Genomic DNA, 18,711 nt, shown 5'->3' on the forward strand with positions numbered 1-18,711 from the left:
AGAATAAAAATATTTACTGTCTTGCTCTTTACAGAAAAAGTTTGCCAACGTTTCGTTCAGATCACTTGATATGATACAGCTGTATGTGAATTTGGGGCTAATTCCAAAACTCACAGTCTTTTACCTCAGTGTATTTTCTTCCTCCCAAATATCGATCCATGTGGTGATGCCTGTCCAAGATGAAGTCCTTACCTGTCCACAATAAAATAGAAAAATAATAAGGATAATGCAGTGAATTTTTTAAAGCAAAACATATATAGAAAATCAATTTAAAGGGCTTTTTCCTAATATTTTCTGTTTATTCTTATGTTATGAAGTATCTTGATACATGTGCCTGAAAAATAATAACTTGACAGTTCTTTTTTTTTTTTTTAACTTTAATTTTGCAGTGAAATGATTGACTTTTAGGAAACATCATATCCACCATGCTAACTCAGAATTTGGCTGGGCACCTGAGGACATTAATTCCAAGGCTGTCTCATAGTATTATTTCTTTTGCTGTCCAAATTTTGAACTATCCCCTCCACAATTATATCTGCAGAGATTGCCTGAAATTCTTTAAATACTGTGATGAATTGCCTAAATGTGCCTGTACTTGTTTTTGCATTCTTATGGCAGCTTCTGTATTTCTGGAAGCTCTCTTCTTTATGAGTGTCTTAACAGGGAGACACATACACTTGGGGGAGATAGAAAGCATTTGCTTAAGACCCTTCTAATCAGATCAAAAGGCTCCCAAGTTCTGGAAGAGACTCAGTAGACCACGGGCACATGTGGCTGGCTCTAGACAATCCCTGTTTTATTGACAGGCATCTGGGAAATGTCATGAAGCACGGAGATTCCTTTCATCTGCTGTCACTGACCTCAGAAAGGACACCATCCCTGGATCGTTCCTGACCTCGTTCCCCTTTTCCCTCTTCTGTAGTGCACCGTGACCTGTGGAGGAGGGGTCCAAACCCGATCAGTCCACTGTATTCAGCAGGGCCGACCTTCCTCAAGTTGCCTGCTCCGGCAGAAACCTCCAGTGCTACGAGCCTGTAATACAAACTTTTGTCCAGCTCCTGAAAAGCGAGGTAAAGGGCCCCATGCACCAGTCGATTTTAGTACCATACAGAGTGCTTTTCAAAAACCCACTGTATTTGATTGTGCAGCTTATGCCTTGCACAACGCTAGGGGGTGCCATTCACATCAACGTCTACGTGAAAAGCGCTACAGAGAAGTGCACAAGGCACAAATCCAAGGCAGTTCCTGCTCAAAATCATCTTGTTTGCATGGACATGCAAGGAATGTTTAATTCTATAATAAGGCTTTTTGATCAATCTTACTTTGAAAGGATGAGACGGTAATCTTGCAAGTCCCCTTTTTAACACTAAGCTGAATAAAGTAACCACCATGTGGCAGAGATTATGCTACCCCATGGGGATGCAAGAATAAATAAGAATTGCCCTCAAGGAGCTCACATTTTAATTGAGGCAAGAACTAAATCACAATTACAGTGAATATGCATTATCCTAGAACTACATCTTGAATGTTTTCTTAGCTCACACTAGGTCAAATGAAGTACAACACGTGCTGATGGGAAAATGGGAAATTCAGTTATCTGAGTGAACCATACTGCTCTTTACTAGTCCAACTTATTTTAACGTAATCTGACAAACACCAGGAAATATGTCTTCAGCTTAATCAGACTTCTTTGTGCCAAAGAATCATTTTCCATCATGTACCTGCTGATTTTTCTTTTTATCCAATCACAGCATTTTGAAAACTGTCCAGTCTCTTACCCCATGTTTTCCAATTTATGGTGAATCTGACTCAGGCCTGTTATTTCCTCCCCACTGTCCATATCACTTCCATCTCTCAATTGATGTTGTTGTTTATCTCCTTCTTAGAGCCTTAGGTCCAGGCATCAATTTTCTCTCCTCTGCTGTTTCTCCTTTCTTGTCTGAGATTTAGACAACACAACAAAACTAGTAATATAGCACTTGCTCAGAGCAAGATCACCTCTAAGGCAATGCCAGAATTCTACAAGCATACAGTCTTCCTTAGCAGAAACCTTACAGGGAAAGAAGCAAGTAGTCATATATTCTCAGACTGACTCCTCTTTTCCTCACCATCAGTGGTATTTCATTTCCACCCTTTACTGTACAGCCACAGACAAACCCACACATACAAAGACTCACTATGGAAGGCCACACATAAAGGGTGTGCCCCCCCCCCAGTATTTCAGACAGGCCAATGGCCAATTATGAAAATTGCTCAACAGTATGTACTTCCTGGCAGGAGTGTGGTGTGGGGAGAGTCAAGGGCCACGTTAGGCTAAAGCAGTGGGGAGGCCTTTGTTGTTAGTTATTATTTTGTGCACCCAGCACCACACATGGCACTTTGTGGCATTCATCATATGTCAAATGAACAAATGCAGGAATGTATAAATAAATAAAAGATTGTGTGTTAAGTACTCTTCTTTTATCCCTAGAACTTTCTATGAATAAAAGAACACGGCAGGGTCCTATTCTTAAGCTACGGAAAGCACAGTGTCTCAAAGAAGGAGGAAGACACAACAGCAAATAGAAGAGGTGGCATGTCAGCAGTGTTATAATGGTGGGCAGTTCTAGCTGGTTTGCAGGGATGCTGCGAGGTTAAAAAAAAAAAAAAAAAAAAAAGAGGATATGGGAGAAGGCTTCCTAGAAGAGGGACTTCTCTCCACACCTCTTGACTAAGTCAGGTCTCTTTTATGAAGAGGAGTAAAACGAGAAAGCAAATAGGGAGACACAAGTCCAAGTGTTTCTCTCTGGTCAAAAATTTGGCCTAAAGTTTTACACTAAGATTTCCTCTCAGTTCCCCCATTCCCATCCCGAATGTAAGGAGAGTGGTGTACCCACACTGCTGCCCCCACAGGCGCCCCCTCTTACGTTGCTGGCCCGATGCCTACTGGTGGAAGGGATTTGAGAGTATTTCTTGGACCTGAGTCTTCAGGAAACATGAATGGGCAGTAAGTGCTCTCATGGTACACAGGGAAATGGTTTCAATTCTCTAAATACTCTGAGACCCCATGGCCAGGCACTGTGAGAGTTTCAGAGATGCAGCCTTGCCCTCAAGGAACTTAGAGTCACGTGGAAGTGTCGAGGCATTGTAGTAATTCAGACTGGACCCTAGAGATGGCATCTGCCCACGTTGGCATCATCCTGTCTTCCAGTACAGCCAGGCAAGGTGTGCCATCTCCCACACGCCCACCCATGCTGCAGCCAGTATAAGGCATTCACTTTATACCATCGTCACTGTGGGATGCTCTACCTAGAGGTCTTCTTTGGATCTCCACTTTGGGGACCACCCCTGAAACTTGGCATTACACGTATTTTACGTGTAAAACTTATTCAGGAAAGAGGGAAGCCCTGGGCAGTAACACCCAGAGACTTCTTGGTCACACTGCACTGTAACTGGTAACACAGACTGCAAGATGCTTGGACTTGAGACTAGTGGGATGTAGTTGGAGACAAGTAGACTCTCAATTATTGACAGGCTACTCCTCATGGAATCTCATGTCTTAAAGAGGGGGATGGGTGGACAGCATTCACTGTACAATGAATGTACAGAGCAAGGACTCTGAATTCATAAAAATGGATTTGAGTCTGCATTATGCCACTTATTATGTGGATGTGGGCAAGCTTTTAAACTTTCTGAACTATTTATAAAATAGAAAAATAACACTTAGCTTAAAATTTTTTTTATTAAAATGTAGTTGATTCACAATGTTGAGCCAATTTCTGCTGTGTAGCAAAGTGACCCATATACATATCTTCCATCAGCTTCTATCCCAGGAGACTGGATATAGTTCCCTGTGCTGTACAATAGGGACCTCATTGCCTATCCATTCTAAATGTAACAGTGTGCATCTACTAACCTCAAACTCCCAGTCCATAAAAGGTTACTGAGAATTAAATAAGGGAATTCCATTCTTAATGCTTACCTTTTTAGTGCTTACTGTGAACCAGAAACTGTTCTGCTGTCTGATTGTAGGTAGAACGGTGGGCATTTCCACCCTCCTGTCTGGAAACAAACAATGAACCAACCAATGCATATACAATGTCAGACAATAAAATAAAAGAATAAAAAGAGTACATGGAAAGAGAATGATTGGGGGTGAGGAAGAGGTGGGAAAACCCGCTTAGATAGAATTGTCAGGCCAGGCCACTGTGACTATGCGATATTTGAAAAGAGGCCTAAATGTGACATAAGGGAAGGTGAGCTATGTCTTTATCTAGAAGCAGACTGTTCCTGGCAGAGGGAACAGCAAATGCAAAGGCCTTGAGACAGGAATAGGTAAATCTGATGACAGCAAGAGAGCTGGACAACTGGAATGGAGTGAATACAGTGAAAACGGGTTAGGCAGTGAGCTGAAAGGGGTCCTGGAGGCCTTGCTAGTCACTGTAAGAATGTGAGATGCAAGTGAGTGCGACAGAAGTCAATGGAGAACTTGGAGCAGCGGTGCAGGAGGACCTGACTTGTAGGAGGGTCACTGGCGGTTACAGGGAGAAGAGGACCAGGGACCTAGAGCAGAACAATGACTTGTCTACTCCTCAGAGGAGGCAACTCCAACAGTCCAGTGAGGGGACGAGATTCCACTAGGACAACGGCCATGCTGGAGTGGTTGGGTGCTGGGTGGATTTTGAAGATCAAGCCGATACTATTTGTCAGTTGTTTGCTCCACAGGACGTGGAGCTCACTCGAGGGTCATCCCTAATAGTGTAAATAAAATACCTGACTCAGAATAGGAGCCAAAGAACCAGCTTTGAGTCGTCATTATTATGACCATAACCAAACACAGAACTTACACTGATATCAGCATGAGACATCTCACATCTGCTTCCCAACTTACGTTTAGCTTATAAGCTGCAGACACCTGCTGAAATTCCATTCTTATCTCAAAAGGGTTAAGTGTTGATCAACAGTATAGTTAGGCTCGTGCTTTTAGTGGTCTGTTTTTATCCTGTAGTATTTTCCCGGCATCCATAGGATAATCTCTGCCATCTAAATAGACATTAATCCAGACATACATTCTGATGGATCAGGGCACATGCTAAGGGACTGAGGTGTAAGACTGTGTACAAATATATATTAAAAATAATTGGAGTTCCCTGGTGGTACAGCCAGCTAAGAATCCAGTATTGTTACCGCCGTGCCTCAGGGTCAATCCCTGGTTGAGGAACTTCCACGAGCCAGCCACAAGTGTGGCCAAAAATAAATAAATAAAAAGAATCGAACTTGAAGATACATACCTATGTAGACAAAGAGACTCTTCATTTCATGTCTGGCTTGTATCTCTAATACATCCTACACTGGTCTCTTGGGGCCCACCTCCACCCCTGTAGAGGTCCCCATTAGGTAACTCCATTCTTCTAGATGCTTGGGTCAAAAGCCTGTAATTACTCTTGCTTCTTCTTTTTCTCTCATACCTTTTACCAGCCTGTCAGTAAATCCCCTAGACTCTACCTCCCAAATATATCCAGGACTTTTTGGAAAGAAAATAACTCCAGGAGTTCCCGTTGAGTAGACACTCCTGAAGAGTATCTAGGAAGATGCAGGTTCAATCCCTGGCCCAGCTCAGTGGGTTACAGACCCAGTGTTGCCATGAGCCGCAGTGTAGGTATCAGATACAGCTCGGGTCCTGCATTGCCATGGCTGTGGCATAGGCCTCAGCTCCAGCTCCAATTCGACCCCTAGCCTAGGAACTTCCATATGACACAGGTACAGCTGTAAAAAGAAAAAAAAAAAAAGAAGTAACATCTCCATTTCATCCTTATCCCCAGTGGTTTGAGTTGGGTACAGGGAATTCCGTTTTTCAACAAATACTTCTTGAGTAGCTACTTTGTGGCAGGTACTGGATGTTGGGAACAAAGCAATGAAAAATGGAGATGAAAATCTCTGCCCAAGGGTTTTTGCCCTCTAGAGGGGGCCCAGACAGTAGGTATTCACATAATAAGATGGGTAGCAATAAATCCAATGTAAAAAAATAAAGCAAGGGAGGGAATAGGGAGTCCTTCCTGGGAGACCAAGGAGCTTGCTATTTTCATAGAGGGGTCAGAGAAGGCTTTTCTTGGTAGGTGACCTTTGAGCAGAAACCTAAGGTAAATGAAGAGGAAGTGACCCAGATATCTTGGGGGAACCAGATCCCAGGGCCTTGGTCATTTTAAGGACCCTATCTTTCCCTCTGGGTGTATGGCATCCAATGGGAGAGTTGGGGGCAGAGACACGACATGAATAAGCTTCTATTTTGAAAGGATCATTGGGGCTCCTAAGAGACTGAGTTTGTATAAAAGGGAGGTTTGGGCAGAAGAAGCAAAGCTTAAGGAAGGAAGTGTGGGCACTTCTGAATCATAAAAAGATGGGCTACAAATTGGGAGCAGCAGGAAAAAAAGCCAAAAAGCAAGACCCTCGAGTGCCCTGTCCAAAGGCACAGAGGGGAGTCACTGAGGGATGAATTCAGAAGGGAATTGATTGGGTGCCGTGGGTGGTGTGGGGTGTGGGATGTGTTGAGGGTGACGGTGACTGAAGGCTTTCACAGAGGAAGGGAACAAAGCTCCAAGTATGAACATTTGTTCCCCTGTGGGGTAGACCTTAAATATCATTTGAAGAGAAATCCTTGAGAATCCAGTGAAATGACTGGGCCCTTACTCCTAAAACAGGCATTTATGTTTATATAAAGAAAAATTTACTTACCAACTCCTGTGCTGTCTTTACCACCTGAGGCCCTTCTGGGTAAAAATCTCTGTTGCCCTGTGTTCTGCTTCCAGTAGATAATTGCATCTGTTATCTTCAACAACTAAAGAAGTAAGGAGAAAAAAAAGATTGATGTGGACTTAAATTTATGTATTTGCAAATTTGCCATGAGATTTTATTTAAACCCACACAGAATGTTGAAGCAGGGCCTTCAATCCAGGTGTCCTGACTCCCAGTGTATTAAGTTCCTTGCTCCCCAAAGTAGCATGCCTGGACCAGCAGCAGCAGCCTTGGGGTGCTCGTTAGAAATAATCTCAGCCCCCACCCCAGATCTTCTGAAACAGAACCAGTGGTTTAACAAGATCCTCATGGGATTCCTAATGTGCTGGTCTAGGGTACTTGCCTTGGGGACAAAATAGTAACTCCTGGGATACGGGAGAGATTCTGGCATTAATCTCAGGCTGGATATGACTTTTTTTTTTTAAGCATCCAAGTTCTCCACTCCCCCAACACCTCTTTCCATTTTGTTAATGGTCATAGTCCCTTTTGGTGTCTCAATCCTGCTTTCCTGACCCTCCTACCAAAGTCCTAGTGTATAACGATAAGATCCACTCAGGAGCATAAGGCAAGGTAACCCAACAAAGTCTTTGTTCTAAGTAGGCCCTCACCTTAAGAAGAAGGCTGAGGACCTATCCTAACGTGCTGAATATGTTCTCTCACCCTTAGAGGATCCATCCTGTGTAGATTTCTTCACCTGGTGCCATCTCGTTCCTCAGCATGGTGTCTGCAACCACAAATTTTACGGTAAACAGTGCTGCAAGTCATGCACGAGGAAGAGCTGATCTTGACTCCCTCCCAGCCCCAAAAGGGCCAGGGTCTTACCTCTCAGTCTCCAGAGGCACCAGCCACCTTTCCATCAAGAGCTGCACTCTGCACAGCACTCATGAGCAGACCGCAGTGTCAGAAGCGCCCGGCTGTCAGGCCCCCAAAGCACATGGTACTCAGAAGCACTTGAAAACAAGAAGCGATGACACATCTGACTCACAAAAACATAAAACAAAAAGGCAACAGCTTTGATTTGCACTGTTACATGAAAGAAGTGATGACTCGCGATGAGACAAAACAAATTTCAGTTTTGACAAAGTGAGACTCTGGTCAACGCCGGGACGGACCCTCCCCCTGAAAACGTCAGAGGGTTCTATGACCACCACATCTGTTTTGAAAAGGTCATTTAAGACTTCAAGTCAAAGACTGAGACTTGGAGCAATGAAATGTGGATCAAACATGCTGCCTAACTGTTCCTTGGAGCTCACAGTTTGACCAAAAACTGTGGACACTGCAAACCAGGAGTTATACAGATGCCAAATGGTGCTCGTGACTGTGCTTGCTGCTGGACTAGCAAGCTTCATGTCCTGTTTATTTGGGTGTGTGTGTGTGTGTGTGTGCGTGCGTGTGTTCTGTATTATTTTGTTTAAAGTATATTCTGCTTATAGAGAGTCTCCAAGACCAAAATTCACAATTGGAAAAGTGTTCCAAGGAATATTCTGAAAACAGGGCAACACAGTCTAGTTAAGACATCTATTTAATTGCAATTCACATTCTGGAGAAAAGAAACAAAATACAAAACTCATATGGAAGGCAAACATTGGTGCCCTACACAGGAATCGACCTCATAATTTTTGGTGCTAGCTGAACAAGTACACAGGAGCCTCAAGTCCCTTCTTTGGGAATCGGAATTTGGGAGATGTTCATTTCCAGTAAAAATCCAAGAGGAGCTAAATAGCAGAATAGCCTTGTTTTGAAAGAGAGGAGACCAGCATTTATAAGGCTCCCCACATATTATCAGAGATGCTTGGAAAATTAAAGGCCACTTGTGGTTTTCTGCTACCAGCTGACATGTTTAAATTTGCCCTAAGATTTAGTTAATAAGAAAAGAATCAGTGGTAGTAGAAAAATTCATGTTTTCTTACTATGTGAATATTAATAAATCATAATATGCCTCAACCCTTTAAGCAGTAAGAGTGCTTTATGATCTTTCAGATGGTATTTTCAGTCCTCAGAAGCCAGCTGCTGGTAGGCACTAATGAGCTTAAAATTGTTCTCAATTGGAAAAACACCACACTATTTTGCCAAAACCAAAGTAACTTGCAAGACTGTGTCCTTCTGTAGTTTTTGTGAAATGTGGTTATAAAGGGCATATTTATATAATTCTACTCTATTCCTCAATTTCTTTGATGAATGTAACCCAATTTTACTACTTTAAAAGTCTCAATTCAAACAGGGATTTGCCAGCTCAGCACAACCAACGAGACAGTGGTTGGTTAAATTTAGAGCATCCTTTGTTCCATACTAACTGAAATCATGCATTCTCAAATCTCAGAAATAATGATTAGAATATTCTCTCTGTCTCCTTGGCTTGGCCTAGAGTAGTGGCCAAATTGTCATTTAAAAAAAAAAAAAGTTCTGCATCACGTCCCTTTGTCCCTCTGATAAATTGCAAGTTCTTTGTTTCCTTATATAATTATCATTTTATTATTTTATGGAAAAATTAATTTATTAATTAATAGCCTATTCTTATGTGTTTCACTTGCTTCCCTAAGTGATATTAATTCTGAGGAAAATGTTGAATAAAACCATGGATTATAGAGAAAAGTCAAAATATATGTGTAATATTTAATTATTTTATAAGTTTTATAATAAAATGCTGTTTCTTTGTCTTTGAAACTTGTTAAGTTCTTGAATAAATCAGTGAGAAGCTAGCTATTACCCAGTGGATTAAAGTGTATATAAATGTTGATTAGGCATCTTAAAGAGGGAGTTCCCATCATGGCACAGTGGTTAATGAATCTGACTAGGAACTATAAGGTTGCAGGTTCGATTCCTGGCCTCGAACGGTGGGTTAAGGATCCGGTGTTGCCATGAGCTATGGTGTCAGTTGAAGACAAGGCGTTGCTGTGGCTGTGGTATAGGCTGGTGGCTAGAGCTCCAATTAGACCCTTAGCCTGGGAACCTCCATATGCAGCTGGTATGGCCCTCAAAAGACATAAAGACAAAAAGGAAAAAAAAAAAGGAATCTCAAAGAGTGGAGTTCCCGTCATGGCTCAGCGGAAATGAAACTGACCAGTATCCATGAGGATGAGGGTTCGATGTCTAGCCTCAATCAGTGGGTTGGGGATCCAGTTTTGCCATGAGCTGTGGCGCAGGTCACAGACTCGGCTCAGATCCCACATTGGTGTGGCTATGGCAAAGGCCAGCAGCTATAGCTCCGATTCGACCCATAGCCTGGGAACCTCCATATGCCGTAAGTGTGGCCCTAAAAAAGAAAAAAAAAAAAAAAATACAGAATCTCAGAGTAATTTCTCAAAAAGTTGAGAAAGGTTTGGGGAAATATATTAATAATTTTTCTTATTTAGAAGAAAATTATAAACCACCAAATTCTGGGATGAAATACATGACATTTATCATTTTATGAAGACACTGAATTATTTTTTTCTACTCTCAGTGGTCATGTAATCATTTATTTATGACAGTCATCCAAGTTATTTAGATAAACCCACTATAAATGTAATTGGTTTTCTATCTCTTTCCGTTTTTTCCTCCTTGAAAATCTTTTTGCAGGAAAAAAAAAAGTGGGGAGGGAAAGGAGAGGGGGAAGGAAAAGAAACTAATAAATTAAAGAGAGAATTGTTCTTAGCTTTTCCAAATTTTGAATCTTCAGACCAGAGGAAAATAAAACTGCCTGGTCAACATAAGTCCAAATAAACAATAATCAGTATTTTTTTCTGCATATGTTATGTGTGTGTCAGCATAACTTTAAAATATGTCGAGGAGAACTTTTAAGTAAACGATTGCTATTTGGCAGACATAACAAAGAAATTATGGTTAATAATGGAAAATGGAGTAGATGGCAGAAGAGGGACCTTTCTACTTTCGACCTTTTGGGAATAAAGTGTTATTAATAAAAGCAGCCATACGTTATCGCAGCTAATCCTCACAGCAGCCTAGTTAGGAAGATGCTATTATCATCCCTTTGCACGTGAGGACTGGATTCACAGAGATCCGCATATTTGGCCCAAGAGCACATGAACATTAGCGACGGAAGAGGACTCCAAGCCAGGTCTGTCGGGCTTTAAAAGTTATTATCACCTGGGAACGATTTTTTAAAGAGAGAGAAGGCCATCTAGGCCTCAGAATTCTATTAAGGCCCCTGAGCTGCATAAGAAGAGAGTCTGACAGTAAATGAATTAACGAAGAATTGAGGGCAGAGCCGGGATAATTTAAGGTGGGGAACTGGGACGGGAGGCAGTACATTCCCGTTTAGCCCGTCTTTTCAATAGAAAATACTTTAACACTTGTTGCATACTGTCTTTATTCTCCAATAACTGCCTCTCTCGGGGAGGGTACTGTCTCCTGGGCAACAGACCTCAGTGTCGGGAGCCAACAATGCCAAGTCCGTGAGGATGAAGAGAGAGAGTGACAAACAGCACTTGGCATGGATGCTGTATTACCAGCTGTGGAAAAGGATAATGTCACAGTAGCGTGTATCATTTAAGAAATGGTTTATGGGAAGAGTTCCCATTGTGGTTCAGTGGTTAACAAATCCGACTAGGAACCATGAGGTTGCGGGTTAGATCCCTGGCCTCGCTCAGTGGGTTAAGGATCCGGCGTTGCCGTGAGCTGTGGTGTAGGTTGCAGATGTGGCTTGGATCCCGCATTGCTGTGGCTCTGGCGTAGGCTGGTGGCTACAGCTCCAATTCAACCCCTAGCCTGGGAATCTCCATATGCTGCAGGTACAGCCCTAGAAAAAAGACCAAAAAAAAAAAAAAAAAAGAAAGAAAGAAAGAAAGAAATGGTTTATGGGGAGTTCCCTGGTAACCCAGCAGTCAAGGACTTGACATTTTCATTGCTGTGGCTCAGGTCACTGCTGTGACATAGGTTTGATCCCTGGCCTGGGAACTTTCATATGCCTCAGGCATGGCCAAAAAAGAAAAGAAATAAATGGTTTATGGAATTAACAGCATATAAAAGCCATTATTGCCAAAAGCAATGTAGAAGTCTTCTTGCTAACGTCCTACATGGGTTTATTTTAGAGACCAAAAAAATATTTATGCAGGGGAGTTCCCACTGTGGCGCAGCAGAAATGAATCATGAGGAAGCATGAGGCTGCATATTCCATCCCTGGCCTTGCTCAGTGGGCGAAGGATCTGGTGTTGCCGTGAGCTGTGGTGTAGGCTGCAGACACAGCTGGGATCCGGCGTGACTGTGGCTGTGGCTGTGGTGTAGGCCGGCATCTGTAGCTCCGATTTGACCCCTAGCTTGGGAACCTCCATATGCTGCAAATGCAGCCCTATAAAGCAAAAAAAAAAAAAAAAAAAAAAAATTATGTAGATTCCATGTTTTGTCTGCCTTACCTTATCTTTTCCATAAGATCTTAAGTTGCAACTGATGCTGAGGCAAAAACAAACAAACAAAAAAACAAATTGATTTAAATGTATCTATTCAAAAAATAAAAAATAAATGTATCTTTCAACTAAAAATGATGTAATCTAAAGAAAATACTGATTAAAAAGTAAACTTGTTATAACTCTGGTAACTAGAAAATATGTATTATTTCCCAAAAACAAAGCAAATAAAAGCCTACTAAATAGGATTAACATTTAAATAAATTGTAGCAACAGAAGAAAAAAAAACCCCATCCAAAAAGGGCACAAGACCTAAATAAACATTTCTCCAAAGACATATGGATGGTCAGTAGGCACATGAAAAGAAGCTAAGCATCACTATTATTAGAGCCATGCAAATAAAAAATTACAATGAGGTTTCACCTCACACTGATCAGAATGGCCATCATTAATAAGTCTACAAATAACAAATGCTAGAGAGTGTTTGGAGAAAAAGGAACTAAAAACAGAATTATGATATGATCCAATAATCCCACTCCTGAGCAGATATCCAGACAAAACTGTAATTCTAAAAGGTATACGCACCCCTATGTTCATAGCAGCACTATTCACAAAAGCCAAGACATGGAACCAACTTAACCGGCCATTAACAGATGAATGAATTAAGAACACGTTGTCCATATATACAATGAAATATTACTTAGCCATAAAAATGAATGAAATAATGCCATTTGCAGCAACACAGATGCAATGAGAGATTATTATACTAAATGAAGTCAGAAAAGGAAAGATAAATATCATATGATATCACTTATATGTGGAATCTAAACTACAACACGAATGAACCTATCAACAAAATGAAGACAGATTCAGAGACAAAGAGAACAGACTTGTGGTTGCCAAAGGGGAGGAAGAAGGAAGGGGCAGACTGGGCATTTGGGGTTAGTAGATGCAAGCTATTACATTTAGAATGAATCAACAGCAAATTCATACTGTATGGCACAGGAAACTATATTGATTCTCCTGGGATAAATCATGATAGAAAAGAATATTTTTAAAAGAATTTATTTATATGAATAACGGAGTCATTTTGCTATACAGCAGAAATCAGCATAACATTATAAATCAACTATAATAAAAAATAAAAAGTACAGACAAGTATAAAAAGACACCAAAAAATTAACTTTAAAAATAAAATATACGAGTTCCCATTGTGGCACAGCGAAAATGAATCCAACTGGGAACCATGAGGTTGCGGGTTTGATCCCTAGCCTTGCTCAGTGGGTTAAGGATCCGGCGTTGCCGTCAGCTGTGGTGTAGGCTGCAGATGCGGCTCAGATCTGGCACTGCCGTGGCCGTGGCGTAGGCCGGCAGCTACAGCTCTGATTAGACCCCTGGCTTGGCAACCTCCATGTGCTGCGGGTATAGCCCTAAAAAAAGCAAAAACAAAACAAAACAAACATATATATATATATGATTTCCCTGGTGGCAGGTTAAAGATCCAACACTGTCACTGCTATGGCATGAATTCGTTCCCCAGCCCAGGAACTTCCATGGGCTGTGGACACAGCCCAAGGTGGTGGGGCGGGGGGGTCAGTAAAGGAGTTCCGATTGTGGCTCAGCAAATTAAGGACCCACGTGGTCTCCCATGAAGATGTTGGTTCCATTCCTGGCCTCATTCAGGGGGTTAAGCATTGCCACAAGCTGCAGTGTAGGTCGAAGATGTGGCTGGGATTTGGTGTTGCTGTGGCCGTGGTGTAGGCCAGTAACTGCAGCTTCAATTTGACCCCTAGCTGTAGAAACTTCCATATGCCACAGGGGCAGCCATAGAAAGAATAAATAAATAAATAAATAAATAAATAAAATTTTCAATGAGAATAAGCTGTTCCTCATTCCTCAGGAATACTCAGTTCAGCATCACTAAGCCTAAGATAAAATTTTCTGTCAATAGGATTATTTTTGTCTTGAATGCCGATTCATATCTATACATAACAAAGGCAAATTATATCCATTTAATTGTACCTGTGCTGATGAGGTTAGACAGTGAGAGTCCTAAGTGACTTCTGTTCAACAAATTTTTGTGTAGAGAGAAGCCATTAGGAGAAATATCCAGAACGTGTTTTTCTAAATGCAGCCAGTTATTTGTTAGTTTCTGCAAAGCAAGAGCCAACTGCCTCACCCATGCACACAACTGGCATTCTCTTTGAACATTATGAGAGATCCTTGTAAAGTATTTCGAAGTGTTTTCCTCAACTCTTGTTTCCTAACGGAAACGGGTGAGTTCATAACCAGATCATCGGGTAGTGAGAAGTAATGTGAGCAATTGGTGGTTGGTGGCAAGGACCAGGGATGCCCACTGATTGTTCCCAGCATGCTAACTGGGAAGAGAAAGAGGCACCAAGCTCTAGGAAAAAGAAATCCTATAGGGCATTTCCCCTTAGCTCCCCTGTTTCTTTCTACCCCCCCCCCTCTTCTTCCTTACATGGCCTGGGCCTCCTGATTTAGCCTTCCCTGCCCCATACAGGTGAGGCCATCACCTGCCATTACCTGGTGTTGGAAAGCACTACTTTGCATCAGCATGTGGTACCCTAGAATCCTCCATCCCTGTGACTAACGGACTTTCTGAAACTGGTGTGCAGTTCAAAGAGTGGCACTTTTGCTGTGTTGACAGTCAGAGCCCTGGAGGAGACGGTCTTTGATGATGACCCAGGGCCAGGAGCTGTTCCTGCTGAGGACAAAGCCCAGACTTGTTTTTCTCTTCCTGATTCCTCCCTTCTCTTCTTTCCTGTGGCCGGAACACAGGAAGGATGGAGCGGCCCCGTCTTGGCAGAAGGCCTAGGGAGTCTACCATTCTTGCAGACTCCTGCTTCACATGCTAGAAGCGAGCCTAGTATCTCCCATCTCTTAGAAAGAAGGTCCTCCATCCCCTGCCCCATTCCCTTTGAAAGGCAAGTTGTATCTAGACTAATTCTTGGGATACTAGTCTCTAAATAATCGGCAACATTATCATCACCTAAGGATATCTTACACATAAACTTCCCAGGTCCTATTCTAGGAATTTAAGTAACCTGGAGGTAAGACCTGGACATTTCTATTTTAAAAGGCCTTCAAGTTTAAGGACAGCTGGTTTGGGAACCACTGGTCAAATAAAGAAGTGCCTTGTGTCTGTCTGTCTTGTGCAGGCAAAGGAAGCCCCTAGGTACCATGCCCTCTGGCACAGCTCTGCAATGTTCTGGGCCAAACTCAGCTAAGAATGGAGGGCCACTGGCTTACTCTCACTCCTTGCATGTGTATTTCACCTGGGAAATTCTTGTGACAGTCCTTGATGGGTCAAGAAAAGGATACACGAGCAGGGACAAGTTCCCTGCTCACCTTTCTCTTCTCATTCATTGCCAAGCATGTCAGTAGCGTACAGAGGGGTTTGGTGGGCAATGGAACAGTAGGATAGAGAGAGGTTGACCATTTCTCTCAGTCATGTACCCACATGCAAGAGCTAGTGTACTGCTTTTTAATTCTTTATAAGTGGGAGGGCATACAGTAGAGAAGCCAGTGAAATCCCCATCAGAAAATGTCTTCTGGCAAATCATTCCTGAGGCTTCTATTTTATTTTTATTTCTATTAAAGTACAGTCAATTTACAGTGTTGTGTCAATTTCTGCTGTACAGCATAGTGACCCAGTCATATATGTATATAGACATTCTTTTTCTCATTGTCTTCCACCTTGCTCTAAAGGGACTGGATAGAGTTCCCTGGGCTGTACAGTAGGACCTCATTGCTTATCCATTCTAAAAGTAGTAACTTGCATCTACTAACTGAGGCTTCTTTTGTGTGTTTGTGTGTAAAGAAACCCACAGTGCAGGAAAAGAGTGGTATTCCTGAGATCCAGAACCAAGACGGAATGAAGCCTTCTGTCCTCTTTCCCACCCAGTCATAGGTGCCAAAAGGTGAATCAATCATTTTTATGAATTACCCCAATTCTCACTTCCTTACACATTTTCAGAAATGCATTGGCAGAGTTAACTGAGTGAAAATGGTAACTTTAGCTTCTGCCCAAAAGAAGGCAAAACAGACAACATCTTTGATAATAGAGGGAAGAGCTATTAGAAGGATGCTTTGGAGCCATGCTAAAGAAGAAACAAGTTAATTTCATGGTTTGTGCTATTCTGGGCTTCTGATTTTTCTTGTTTAAGGGCTAGTTTTTATTAATTTACAGGTTTTTGTTCTTAAGACTGGTTCCAGATATTAAAAAGGAACATGTCTATTTATATATTTGCATCATTTTACAACAATGAAGGAATAATTGTTATTGTATTCAGCAAACATCTGCCTTTGTTATGATGCCCACATTGTCCAGAGCTGTTATTACTTGCAGATAGGCCTGCTGAGGAAGCAAACTTTTCACATTTTCATGGAGGTTAGTATTTGTTTTCACACTAAAAGTCTCTCTGACGTACAGTCACACATGTACCCTCTTGTAGTGTGCTCTGCCTAAACCAACATTTTTTTCCCTCCATCTTTGCTATCTAAAATATATTCATTCTGGAGTTCCTGTCATGGCTCAGCAGTTAACAAACCTGACTAGTGACCATGGGGATGTGGGTTCGATCCCTGGCCTTGCTCAGTAGGTTAGGGATTCAGCATTGCCCTGAGCTGTGGTGTAGGTCACAGGTGTGGCTAGGTTCTGTGGCTCTGGCATAACCCGATGGCTACAGCTCCAGTTGGATCCCTAGCCTGGGAACCTCCAAATGCCGTGGGTGTGGCCCTAAAAAGACATGGAGTTCTTGGAGTTCCTGCTGTGGTGCAGCAGCTTAGTTAAGGATCCAGCACAGGTTTGATTCCCAACCCTGAAAATACCAGTGTTTTGAAAAGAAAGTGGGCGGGAGTTCCCGTCGCGGCGCAGTGGTTAACGAATCCGACTAGGAACCATGAGGTTGCGGGTTCGGTCCCTGCCCTTGCTCAGTGGGTTAACGATCCGGCGTTGCCATGAGCTGTGGTGTAGGTTGCAGAGGCGGCTCGGATCCCGAGTTGCTGTGGCTCTGGCGTAGGCTGGTGGCTACAGCTCCGATTAGACCCCTAGCCTGGGAACCTCCATATGCCATGGGAGCGGCCCAAAGAAATAGCAAAAAAAAAAAAAAAGAAAAAAGAAAAGGAAGTGGGTCAGGTATTTTTAAAATTTGGTACTTTCAATGGGGTCTCCTTTGTCATAGGTAGAGGAAGTATGACAACATTTTTATGGTTCTTCTGGTCCCAGGATTCTTCTTTTGGGGAAGGGGGACTTAAGTTCGTATCATAGATATTGTATGAACTCAGCATTGTTTCTTTTTTGGTTTCTATTTGAAATACAATACTCAATAAAATCGTCTAGAGTCTCCAGAGTAAATATCAATAAAAGCATTTGCTTATCAATGGAAAAATAAAATATTTATAATACGGTGAAAAGAATACTTAAATGAAAATTTGGCATCTGCGTTTAACCTGGACTAAATCATTAAGTCGCTGGGTAATTTTAGGAAAGGCCCTTACATTAGCATTTCGGTTTCAGTTTCTACATTTGTGAGGAAGAAGAATGAAATAACTAAGTTCTCTTCCAGTTCATAATTTCTATGCATTAATTTGCAAGTGGGCTCCTCTCTGCTTAATGAGAATTGGGTGACTATATTACTTTAGAAGGGGACCCCCCCACATCTTCAATCTTCATGACCCTACTTTGCATTGTATGACACTGACAATAATACAGGCTGAAACTCAGCATTATCAAATGTTGAGTGGGATGAATGTGAAATTGAGGAATGAATGCATGAGTTATGAAGGAAGTTGAAGGTCCCAAAACTTCATAAGTGTACAGAAATGCATTGGATTGGACCCTTTGAATGGATCAACTTTATGGCATGTAGATTCTATCTCTTTACTGAGATAGAAAATTCTGTTTAAACAAGAACATGCTTAAAATGAGGGCTGTCTTTGCTCACACATATGGTCACATTAGAACTTTTCTGTGTGGCCCTAATGCTTCTTGCACTGTTCATACCCACATTGGGGAAATTTGCTTGGTTCAGCAATGCCCCCCAAACAAATTTGATTACAGAAAGGGCAACTTCAATCATCCATTTCCTATCTCACGCAACCATAGAATGGTAATTTTCAGCCACTGTCCTTGGTACTGAAGATACAATTAGAATGTAAGGTCCATGTGGGTAGGGAGATTTTTTTTTTTTTTTTACTCTATTACTTTTATTTATTTTTTTTTATTATTTTCCCACTGTAGGGAGATTTTTTTCATCTTATTTAATAGGGTATTATCATTACCCACCATTTCTTGCATGGATACACAGAGAAACAGGACAGACACAGTCCCTGCCTCTTTAAACTTGCAGTCTAGTTAGGGATTCAGAAAACTAAATAGCACTTTCACTACAGAATTTAAATCATCTACAAAAGAGAACTCTGTGGGGCCAGAAAGAGAGCATTCGATCAGTTGTTGCTAAAGTTTTTCATTTGCGATTATTTAACTTGATGGAGATGAAAAGGATAAGCTCAACACTAACATTTGTTTTAAAGATTTCCTAAGTGGATTCCCTATACACTTTCAAAAAGGAGA

General features: G+C 41.8%; 1 protein-coding gene and 1 long non-coding RNA gene across 2 annotated transcripts in view; one reads left to right on the forward strand and one right to left on the reverse strand.

Annotated features, from left to right (window-relative positions):
* The window catches only part of ADAMTS18 (ADAM metallopeptidase with thrombospondin type 1 motif 18), a 164,005-nt gene extending 154,570 nt beyond the window's left edge, over positions 1 to 9,435 (forward strand). Inside the window, 2 exon segments of the mRNA XM_021093765.1 lie at positions 923 to 1,070; positions 7,438 to 9,435. Coding sequence (XP_020949424.1) covers positions 923 to 1,070; positions 7,438 to 7,553 — 264 coding nt within the window. The 3' untranslated portion in view covers positions 7,554 to 9,435.
* LOC110260911 lies at positions 1,077 to 7,431 on the reverse strand. Its single transcript, XR_002344488.1, has 3 exons — positions 6,712 to 7,431; positions 3,962 to 4,041; positions 1,077 to 1,939 (listed from the first exon to the last, which is right to left on the reverse strand). It is a non-coding gene; the product is annotated as an uncharacterized LOC110260911 (long non-coding RNA).

Source organism: Sus scrofa, chromosome 6, assembly GCF_000003025.6.
Source record: "Sus scrofa isolate TJ Tabasco breed Duroc chromosome 6, Sscrofa11.1, whole genome shotgun sequence".
Lineage (NCBI taxonomy): Eukaryota > Metazoa > Chordata > Mammalia > Artiodactyla > Suidae > Sus > Sus scrofa.